Source organism: Rhagoletis zephyria, unplaced genomic scaffold (assembly GCF_001687245.7).
Source record: "Rhagoletis zephyria isolate East Lansing unplaced genomic scaffold, Rhagoletis_zephyria_1.1 Rzeph_scaffold_00787, whole genome shotgun sequence".
Lineage (NCBI taxonomy): Eukaryota > Metazoa > Arthropoda > Insecta > Diptera > Tephritidae > Rhagoletis > Rhagoletis zephyria.
In genome coordinates, this window is record NW_016157871.1 from 139,021 (window position 1) to 151,070 (window position 12,050).

General features: G+C 36.9%; 1 protein-coding gene across 1 annotated transcript in view; it reads left to right on the plus strand.

The window, feature by feature from the left end:
- Positions 1-12,050, plus strand: part of Acadvl (Acyl-CoA dehydrogenase very long chain) — a gene marked incomplete at its 5' end in the record, with an annotated part of 48,556 nt that overhangs the window by 31,643 nt on the left and 4,863 nt on the right. The window contains one exon of the mRNA XM_017614176.1: positions 480-1,469. Within this exon, the coding sequence (XP_017469665.1) occupies positions 480-1,469 (990 nt within the window). The remainder of the gene's footprint in view (positions 1-479; positions 1,470-12,050) is intronic.

The following is a 12,050-nucleotide window of genomic DNA, read 5'->3' on the forward strand; positions in this document are numbered from 1 at the left end:
TAAGCTTGCAATTCGCCAAAAACCCAAAAAAAACTTAAATCCAAGATGGCGGAATAGTCAATAGAAGTCAAATAGAAGTAAACTGCATCAAAAAATCGCTGTTACAATTTTTTTTTTTAAGTCTAATTTTACTGGGCTAGTACATATATGTAATACTCCTATATTGGCGGTAAGAGCTAGTACCGTCCGAAAACACTACAGTACAGATATATCAATAAACACGTACGAAAGAAAAGGAACACATACGTTTATAAATAAACACACAACACATATACAAAAACGGCGCTCAAGTAAACAATACATTGACAAAAACGGTACCAGACTGTCTCGCTTTGATTTCGGAATGCTTACACATTGAGAAGTTAGCTTACTGCCAATATAGAAGTATTACATATATAAGCTAGTATAGATATTTTTGTATTTATGTGAACTTTCTGCCTAGCAAATATATACTTTTTATAATTTTTTTTTATTTACAGGTAACAGCTTTTATCGTAGAGAGATCATTTGGAGGCATAACCAGTGGACCACCGGAGAAAAAAATGGGAATTAAGGCATCGAATACAACAGAAGTATATTTTGAAAATGTTAAAGTTCCCATCGAGAATGTTTTAGGGCAGGAAGGCGAAGGGTTTAAAGTGGCCATGACTATATTAAACAATGGCAGATTTGGAATGGGGGCTACCCTAGCCGGTACAATGAAAACTTGTATACAAAAAGCCGTCTCACATGCTAACAACCGAGTGCAGTTCGGAAAAAAAATAAATGAATATGGCTCAATACAAGAGAAATTATCTCAAATGAGTATACTTCAATATGCAACTGAGTCAATGGCTTACACAATATCGCAGAATATGGATAAAGGCAGTAAGGAATACCATTTGGAAGCTGCGATATCTAAGGTTTTTGCATCTGAGTCTGCTTGGTATGTGTGTGACGAGGCCATTCAAATACTAGGAGGAATGGGTTACATGAAAGAAGCCGGATTAGAACGTGTGTTACGTGATCTAAGAATATTTCGAATTTTCGAAGGAACTAACGACATTTTACGACTTTTCGTATCACTCACGGGGATTCAGTATGCCGCATCCAACTTAAAATTTCTGCAAAAGGCTTTTAAAAATCCGGCCGCGAACTTTGGAGTTATATCTAGTGAAATATCAAGGAGAGTTTCGACGTCTATTGGATTTGGGGCAGTTGACTTCAAACCTTATGTAACATCAGAGCTCCAGAGTTATGCCCAAAAAACAGCTGCATGTATCGAATTGTTTGGCAAAACTGTTGAAGAGCTTATATTGAAGCATGGAAAAAATATAATACATGAGCAGTATATCTTGAATAGATTAGCGAATGCAGCAGTTGATATATATGCAATGGTAGTCACATTATCCCGTTCATCCCGTGCATTCAATTTAAACTTACCTACGGCCTTACACGAAATGAACTTAACTAAGGCTTTATGCATTCAGGTGATTCTTAAAAGAAACATGCAGAACATTATTAGCTGATTAACAGTTCTCTCGCATACATATGTATGTTCATACATACATATATACATACTTCGTTTCCTTATTTAGCACTGTAACCGCCTAAGCGATTTTGGCCGATTTCAACAAAGCACGCCAGTCGTTTCTTTTCTGAGCACACTAACGCCAATTGGAAATGCCAAGTCCTTGTCCACTTGGTCTTTCCATCGCAGGACCTCCCTCTTCTCTGCCACTATTAGCGGGTTCCGAGTTGAATACTTTCAGATCTTGAGCGTCGGGGTCCATTCGACCGACATGGTCAAGCCAGCGGAGCCGCTGAATTTTAATGCGCTTAACAGCTCATCGTTCCATCGTCTTCGGTACTCGTCGTCGCCAGTGCGTAAATGCCCGTAAATCTTCCGCAAAATCTCTCTCGAATACTCAATCGGATGTTGTTATTGTCTATGCTTCTGCGTCATATAACTGCACGGGCACGATGAGTGGCACTATCGATGCATCCATGTTTTTGCATTTTTGCTAAACATCGATGGTTGATGGCGACTATCGATGTTTCTTAGTGCGCATGTAAAATGAAATAATACAAGTTTCAACTTTATAACCTTCCTAACCAAAAATCAAAACATTTTTAAAGACATTTAATAAAACAACTTGTATCTCTTTTTAATAATATAATAATAATAATAATAGATTGGTGCTTACACATATGTTAGTGTTTGGCCGAGCTTCTGCTGCGATTTGTGGTGTGGGCCTTGATGTTGTCACACAAAGGGAAGGGACCTACAGTTTTACACCGACTCCGAACGGCGATTGTATTTTGAGAAGCTGTTTTTCATGGCAGAAATATACTCTGAGGTTTGCCATTGCCTGCCGAGGGGCGACCGAGAGGCGATGTTGCTATGACCAAACGTCGTTTTGATTTATTTTATTTTCAAAAACGTATTCGGGCGCATTCATAGTCAAAATTAAGTTCATACATTAGCTTTAAAACATCGAAAACATCGATGGTAGCCAACATCGATGTTTCTCCACCTCTATTATAGAATTAGGTTTTCTTACGTCGAGAGGACTTTACTTCTGCATTGCCTTCCCAATAAAAAGTAGCATTTGCTTCAAGAGTGATTCTACGTCTATCGAATGCTGACATTATTATCGGTGTTAATGCTGATTCCCAAGTAAACGAAATGCTCTACTTTATAACTATCAGCAGTGACGTGAGTGCCAAGAGGCGAATGCGCTAACTGTTTGTTTGATAACAGGATATATTTCGTCTTGTCTTCGCTAATCACCAGACTCAATTGCTTTGCTTCCTTATCCAACTTTTGAAAAGACATACCAGAGTTCGCGGTTCTTGTTACCGATGATGTCGATTTCGCCGGCATACAACAGCAATTGCACTCTCTTGAAAAAAATAGTTCAGAGCGGTTCACTTCTACAGCTCTTATTATCCTCTCCAACATCAGATTAAATAAATCACATGAAAGGGCGTCGCGCCCTGTCTGAAAGCCCGTTTGGTAGAGAACGGCTCGGAGTGGTCTTTTCCCAATTCTGACGGGACTGGTGGTATTGCTCAACGTCATTTTACACAGCCGTATCAGTTTGGCGGGGATGCTGAATTCAGTCATCGCGGCGTATAGGCAACTCCTTTTAGTGCACAAGGTTTGAAATTCGGATTTATATGGTTTTTTAGACAATGAGCTATACTACTATTAATACTTATTAGTGCTATTCATAAAACGTCGCAAAATGGCATTTTTGACGAAAAGGCAATGTTGCGAACAAAGTGGTATGAACGACCTATCGCAACTCCGGATTGCAAATGTAAACTTTTTTGAAAATGCCGCGCGTTAGAGAAAAAGTAAAGCCTTACAATTATGTTTCAAAGCAGCCTTAACTGATATACTTTTTCTTGAAGTATTTGAAGACAATAAAAAAACATGTATTTCGCGACTTCGACTTTGCAATGATTGCCAGCTCAAATAGTATGGCAACGTCGCAATTTTGTCGCAAGAGAGATTCCATACAAAAGTAATCAGCTGTGTCGCAAGGTGGCAAATTTTGCGACAAATGCGACATTTGCAAAACTTCGCGACGCTTCATTAATCCGACTAATATATTTTCTGTTTCGTAGACATAAAAAAGGTAAATAAATAGTAAACTATCAAAAAACTGAGGTCTGCCACATTTGTTTGAAACCTACCACATTTTTTCCAAATTCTACCACACAATTCTTTTTAAGTCCGATCACTGTTCCAGAGATACGCAGTGTGAAAAATTCTGTTTGTATGGGAGGTGCCACTGTCCTTGGAAAGTATGCAGTCCGAAATTTCAAAAAAATTGGTACAGCCGTTCTCGAACTTTGCGAGCAGAAAAAAGCGGCTTTCAAAATATATATATACATTAGAGCGGATCAATTTGTATGGACAGATTTTTTTCGACATCGTTCCTAGCAGATTCGGATTCTTCATAAAATTCTAAGAAAAAAAATCCTCTAGATCATAGCTCTCAAGTCAGTTTCGAGCCTGCGCAATTTTAAAAGAAGATATCTTTAATTGATGCTAAGTTAATATGCTAATTAATATTTACTAAAGTGTTACGAATGTTATTTGCTTAAGAGAAATTTGTATGAATGAAATGTCAAAAATTCCCATCGATCCCAAGTCTGCAAAAAAATTTATTCAAGGTTAAAGGTTTTTGAATTTTTCAGCAAAACGGTGCTGCTTTTAAACCAGTAATATTCGAACCCTTGAGCTCTCGTGACCTCCAATGGAAACTGTGGAGAATACTGGCAAAGAAAGTTTATGCTGATAATCGCTAATTTGCAAACGTTATATGGCTTAAATTGGCGATTTTGCAAGAGTGGCATAAACTGGTTGCTGATAGAAAATGTTGTTTCCCATGTATTTTGTTGTTGTGTGTTTGCAAGTTATGCAATCCGTGCTACGTGCACTGGCTTTGCAAGATTTGGAGAATACCCCTATTATGTCGTAAGTATGAGGAAGCATATATTTCAGTTAATTAAAGTCAATGGAGCACAACAACTCGCGGCGATAGCAAAACTGAATCTGAGACAAACAAGTCTGGGCATGTCATAGCACACACTTCCTTCTCTACCTAGCGCAGTGATCGAGATAATGGTCGGCATACTACCACATTCAAACGATTCAATAAGTGGGACTGTGTGCATTGCTTAACTGGCGCTCTTCGTATGTGAACACATGTGCTCAGAGAGCGCTCAGCATTCTTTAGGGGTGGCTTACAAGTATGAATAGGTTCCGCTCTCAAAGCAAATCGTGGTTGCCTCAACTAAGATTTGGTAACTATTACTAAACCATGTGTTGAAAGAAAGCTTTTCTGCATTAGCAGAGCTTAATAACCATACGTTAAGTTGAATGGAATTTGTAGCAATATGGTCCAAAGAAATATTTATTAGTATTTACCAAACCCTTCAACTAAATTAACGATCTGGTACAATCTAGATGAATATTAGAAGCTTTAATATATTTAGTTATAATTACTAACCCATGGTAATAGTTCCCAATCCTTGGTAACAGTTCCCAAATATTGTCAAAATTCGGTAACTAAATATATTTAGTTGTCGAAACTAATCCTTTTTCTCAGTGTAGACACATACATTCTTACCTACATTTGTACATACATATGCATGAATGCATTTAGTTCACTTTATGTGCCGCTACAAATTATGTATAAATTGCCACTGAGAAAAACGCATGAGTAAGGCGGGTGCAGCACCGTACTCGTGATAGAAGTAAAACTTCTTAAAAAACACGTGTGTGCAGCGCAGACAATGGACGAATACAGTTGCTTATTGTATCTAATGTTGGTACCAAGTTGCTACTTTTTGATCATTTTTCACATTTAATCTTTGTTTTATTTATTTATTTTTTTTGATAGGAAGGATATGATCATTCTTTGTCGCTTTATTCTGTACTCGAAAAATTATATGTTTCAATGGAATTGAATTCTATGTTAAATATCTGAATAAATTATTTAGATCTAGATAGCGTTTTTAGCAATTTATTTAAGAAAAATAAAACATTTCAATTTATGTTTGGATCTTCGTTTATTTTAAATTTGCTATCCCAAAATAATTGATATCAAATAAAACACCTATTTGAAGTAAAATTTTCGAGTGACGTAAGCTAAAAAAGACACATGAGTAGTCCACTTGCAAACAGCGTTATGTGATTTTATAATAGTAAGCCATAAATTAAAAAAAAAACGTCTACAACAACAAGTAAAATCCGAATTGTATCTTTTTCTTAATAACTTAAAATTTGGATAAATAAGAGCCTCATAGCATTAAAAAACAAAATCGCAGTATGGTAGTTTTTGCATATTTTATATATAAAAAATTAATATAGCGAATTTTGAAACAGTAACTTTTACATAGCTAGCTTTATGTAATTTTTCGCGTTCTCTCTTCCATGAAGATTGGTCTGCTTGTTTTTTACGCTTTCCGCTAGGCACCGAAACTGCCACGTTTTCTTGCAGTTTTCTAAGTTCATCAGAAGATGGAGCCTTTTGAACTTGTATAAATACGTAAAATAAATACAGTAAGTGTTATAGCGACTTTTGCTAAAGTAGCTAACATTTGATGCTATTTTTTTTCAGTATATATAAGGATTTTGCACTGTGTTTTAGTGGGCATGAAACTACTTTAAATACTGGTACGTTAACCATCGAAAAAATTTTACATAGAGCACTTTGCAAGTGGACTACTCACATATATGTGCCCCACATTCGGTAGAAATCTAAATAAAATTAAGCTACGAGACAATCAGACGAAAACAGTGGTTTATTGCATCTAATGTTGGTACCAAGTTGATAAGCTTTCATAACTTTTAATATTTTTTTTTTTTAATTTTTAATTTTTTTTGGATACAAAAGATATGATCTTTATTCCGTATTTGAAATATTATATGTTTCAATGTACACATCGATTTGAATACATCATTTAGATTTAGATAACATTTTTAGCAATTTATTTGAGAAAACAAAGTTTTTTTTTTAAAGTGTTGCCACCTGTTAAAAGTTTTAATTTAAAGTATTTAATAAGGTAAACCAGTTATTAAAATATGGGTATTACTAGAAATTGGTTTGAAAAGGGTTATTTTTAATAAATATGTAGGAGTATTGCCACCCGTTTAAAAAGTCAAATTCAACTAAAATTAAGGGAGTTAGGTAAATGAAATACATTTATATTTATGTAGCAAAATATGACCGTTCGAATACGTGAAGGCATTTTTTGTGAAAGAGATCAGATCTGCACCGTTCTTTCGAATTTAAAAAATTAGATGTAAAATTAAAGACCTTGATCTATAAATGTGCAATAAGGTTTTTTTAAGTAAGAACTTGTTTTAGAGGTACGGAGTGAATTGATGCAATAACAGTTTTCCCAATTGTTGAAAATGTTTCCTATTTTGTGCAATTTCTTGAGCAACGATTTTGCCGTTTTAACGCCATACGGGTTTACCAGTGTAATTTGCATGTGTATAAATTTAGCGAAAAAGATGAAGGAAAAAGGTCGCACATACCCATTAATTTGCCGTTTATTGCCGTTAATTAGTTGTGGAAAATATATTTTTGTCGTTCCTGTATTTCTTTAGATATAAGGTGTTTTGCTAACTTTTTATAAAGTTAGCGAAGCACCCTTCCAACTCAAAGACAACAGACTACGCTTTATACCTAAACTTGCCGCTTTTTGCCGTTCCGAGATTCAAAAAAATTGGCAATTTTTTTCAATGTTCAATAATTTTTAGAAGAAAAAAACTAAGAATTAAATAGAAAAACTAAACCGGTTGCTTTATGTACCACTTTGAAATTGAAACAAACAATAATCGCCATGGTTAAAATTCTAAAAATTAAGAAGAAGCATCCTTATCAAGTTCCGCAAAGATTCATAGAAAATTGCTATATAATTTGTATCACCCTTTCGCCATCTGCATAATCTTCGCCCCAAATAACAATTACCTATTACTTGAGTAAATAATAGCTGGAGCAATTCTTAGCTTCTTTGAATAAGATATAATTTTTTTTCCAATTAAAAAAAGAATGAGAAAATCAAAAACCGTTTTTAAACGAGCCACATTGAAAATTAGGCAGCAAAAAAATGTATGCTTTTATTATGTTTAGTTAATTACCAAACCGCTTTCCAAGTCTCTAAAATTATTTGAAAAATAAGGTATAAAGAAAAAAAAAAATAAACGACAAAATCAAAAATGCAATTGTGCAACAGAAAAATATATTGTTTTTATTATTTTTAACTAATTTTGAAACTGCTTTCCAAGTCCCTAAGATTGTTTTAAAATAAGGCAGTTCAAACAAAAAAATCAAACGACAAAATCATAAATGCTTTCAATTCACAAAACGAGGCAAACGGCAAGTTATGCCACTAAAAAATTAATTATTTTTATTTTCAACCAATTTTTAAACCGCTTTTGAGGTCCCTATTTTATTGTTTTAAAATAAGGCAGATTAAACAAAAAAAAATGATTTGCAAAATCTACTTTGGAGATTTCCTACCAAAATGGCAAATTTTGGCATTGAATCGATAGATATGACGTAAATGATGTGCTTCTCGCCATTTTCCATTTGAAATATTTATTACTTTTGTTTTTGGTATTTCTGGCCTTATAACAATTATATTCAACAATTTTTATTGAGCCGTTTTTAATAAAAAACTATTGTGGAAAAGCAACAACAATTTGAAAAAATGAGAGAAGTGATGGCTATTTCGGAAATCACCATATTTCCTCATCAGACTTCTTCAGCGGGATTCGAACCGACGACCCCAGCTGTCTCAGCCAGTTACCTACGCACTGTGCCAAGTTCACCTTATAAACTGTTGTTGCTTTTTCCACTTTTTTCATGTGGTTGTTGGTTTTTTGTTAATAATTATATTTTTAGAATGTTTAACTTTTAGGTGTGCTCGTCCTTAAGTTATTTGTTTTTGTTACTTATGGCCTTACTACAATTATATTCAACAATTTTTATTGAGCTTCAGGCCGTTTTTAATGAAAAACGATTGTGGAAAAGCAACAACAATTTGAAAAAAAGTGGTAGAAGTGATATTTCGGAGATCACCACATTTCCTCATCAGACTTCTTCAGCGGGATTCGAACCGACGACCCCAGCTGACTCAGCAAGTTGCCTACGCACTGTGATAAGTTCGCTTATAAACTGTTGTTGCTTTTTCCACTTTCTTTTCCACAACTTGATCATGTGGTTGTTGGTTTTGTTGGCTTTTGTTAATAATTCTATTTTTAGAATGTTTAACTTTTACGTGTACTCGTCCTTAGGGGCGGTATTATCACTTGCGAAGCGAATGATTTTGGCGAAGCGAACGGTATGGCGAAGCGAATTAAAGGGCAGAGAAGGCATTAAAAGTGTTCGCGATGCAAAGAACTTCCACAAGCTGGTAAAAAAGAACACTCTTATTTAAGTTGCGTCCGCCAATATATTCGCTTCGCCAAACCGTTCGCTTCGCCAAATTCATTCGCCTTGCAAGTGATAATACCGCCCTAAGTTATTTGTTTTTAACCGACTTCCAAAAAAGGAGGAGGTTATCAGTTCGTCGGAATATTTAATTTTTTTTTTTATGTATGTTACCGCATAACTTTGCAACGGAAAGATAGTGTCTCAGAGGTGGTCCCATACTAATTTGTTTTAGATCCGATCATTGAATCATGGAATATACAGATATATATATTTTTTTTAGGTCGGTTTTTTTGCTAAAAATTACTTGTTATTTATGGCCTTATAACAATTGTATTCAAAAGTTTTTATTGAGCTTGAGGCCGTTTTTAATAATATATAGTTTTTCATTAAAACGGCCTCAAGCTCAATAAAAATTGTTGAATATTCTTTAAAAATATTCAAAAACAGTTTGCAAATCGCACCGATTACAAATCGTACGATTTGCAGCACATGTCTCCGATATATTTAAATTAAATTTTAAGATACATAGGTGACAACCCTATTCTAAAATTCGATTATTTGATATTAATAAAGGAATAATTTATTGAAATTACATACATACATATGTATGTATAATAGCGTGGGCCGAAAATCCGCTTTTTTAGAATTTTGATTGGTAATAGCAAAAATATTGTTCACTATGCTCTAAAAACAATCTGTGTGAAATATGACAATTTTTGGTCAATATCTTAGGCTCGCCCAAGTCCATCAAAGTTCAATATGGCCAAAAAATAAAAATTAATAAATAAATTAAGTAATACATTTTTTTACTAAAATTGCAATAATTTCTAAAGTATTAGTCCTACATAATTAGGTATATGGACCTTTTTTGTAGAGAATCGAAGTTAGCTAAGAGACATTTTTTTTTAGTACCTGAACTTTGATGGAGTTGGGCGAGCCTAGGATATTGACCAAAAACTTTCACATTTCACACAGATATTTTTTAGAGCATATTACCAATCTTCTTCTTCTTCTTTATTGGCGCTGTAACCGCCTAAGCGATTTTGGCCGAGTCCAAAACAGCACGCCAGTCATTTCTCTTCTGTGCTAACTGACGCCGATTGGAAATGCCAAGTGAAGCCAAGTCCTTCTCCACCTGGTCTTTCCAACGCAGAGGAGGCCTTCATCTTCCTCTGTTACCAGCGTCGCGGCCCGCGTTGAATATTTTCAGAGCAGGAGTGTTTCTGTCCATTCGAACGACATGGCCAAGCCAGCGGAGCCGCTGAATTTTAATTCGCTGCACTATGTCTATATCGTTGTAAAGCTCATACAGCTCATCGTTAAAACGACTGCGATATTCGCCATCACCAACGCGTAAAGGTCCGTAAATCTTTCGCAGAATCTTTCTCTCGAAAACTCCAAGAGCCGCCTCATCAGATGCTTTCATTGTCCATGCTTCCGCGCCATACACCAGCACAGGCATGATGAGTGACTTATAGAGTGTGATCTTTGTACGACGAGAGAGGACTTTACTTCTCAATTGCCTACTCAGCCCAAAGTAGCACTTGTTGGCAAGAGTGATTCTCCGTTGGATTTCAAGGCTGACATTATTATTGGTGTTAATGCTGGTTCCCAAATAAACGAAGTCGTCTACTTTTTCAAACTTGTAACTGTCAACAGTGACGTGGGTGCCAAGACGCGTATGCTCTGACTGTTTGTGTGCTGACAGGAGATACTTCGTTTTGTCCTCGTTCACCACCAGACCCATTCGCTTTGCTTCTCTATCCAATCCCGAGAAGGCAGAACAGACGTAGCCCTTGTTTTTACCGATAATATCGATGTCGTCGGCATACGCCAGCAATTGTACGCTCTTATAAAGTATTGTGCCTGAGCGGTTCAGTTCTGCGGCTCTTATTATCTTCTCCAACATAAGATTAAAGAAATCACACGAAAGGGGGTCCCCTTGTCTGAAACCTCGTTTGGTATCAAACGGCTCGGAGAGGTCCTTCCCTATTCTGACGGAGCTGGTGGTATTGCTCAACGTCATTTTACACAGCCGTATTAGTTTCGCGGGGATACCAAATTCAGACATCGCGGCATAAAGGCAACTTCTCTTCGTGCTGTCGAAAGCGGCTTTGAAATCGACAAATAGATGGTGTGTGTCGATCCTATTCTCGCGGGTCTTTTCCAAGATTTGGCGTATTGGGAATACCTGATCTATGGTGGATATTCCAGGACTAAAGCCACACTGATAAGGTTCAATCAGCTCGTTTACGGCGGGCTTCAGTCTTTCGCACAATATACTCGATAAGACCTTATAACCTATCTTAGAAGGCTGATTCCGCGGTAGTTGGCGCGTATTTCGGGGTCGCCTTTCTTGTGGATTGGGCAGAGCACACTTAAATTCCAGTCGTCGGGCATGCGTTCATCTGACCATATTCTGCATACGAGCTGATGCATGCACCTCATCAGCTCCTCGCCGCCGTACTTGAATAGCTCGGCTGGCAGGCCGTCAGCTCCAGCAGCTTTGTTGTTTTTCAGCCGCGTAATCGCTATTCGTACCTCGTCATAGTCAGGCGGTGGGACAGCTACTCCATCATCATCGATTGGGGACTCCCACCACAATTTAAGTATAGTCTGGACATCGGTCACTAGGTCGCCATTGTTGTTCTTACAGGAGTTCGCCCCGGTCTTGAAACCTTCCGTAAGTCGCCTAACCCTCTGGTAGAATTTTCGGGCGTTCTTCCTGTCGGCCAGCATCTCAAGCTCTTCGCACTCACGTATTTCGGNAATTTAAGTATATTCTGGACATCGGTCACTAGGTCGCCATTGTTGTTCTTACAGGAGTTCGCCCCGGTCTTGAAACCTTCCGTAAGTCGCCTAACCCTCTGGTAGAATTTTCGGGTCTTCCTGTCGGCCCCCATCTCAAGCTCTTCGCACTCACGTATTTCGGCCTCTCTCTTCTTATTGCGGCAAATACGTCTCGCTTCCTTCTTCTGTTCCCTATAACGGTCCCACATGGCTCGCGTTGCGCCCGATCGGCATCTTTTTTCTCTTCGGCATCTTGACATTCCTCATCGGGCTCGCTGAAATCCAACTACTTCTTCGGCGGCGGTACTTAATGAT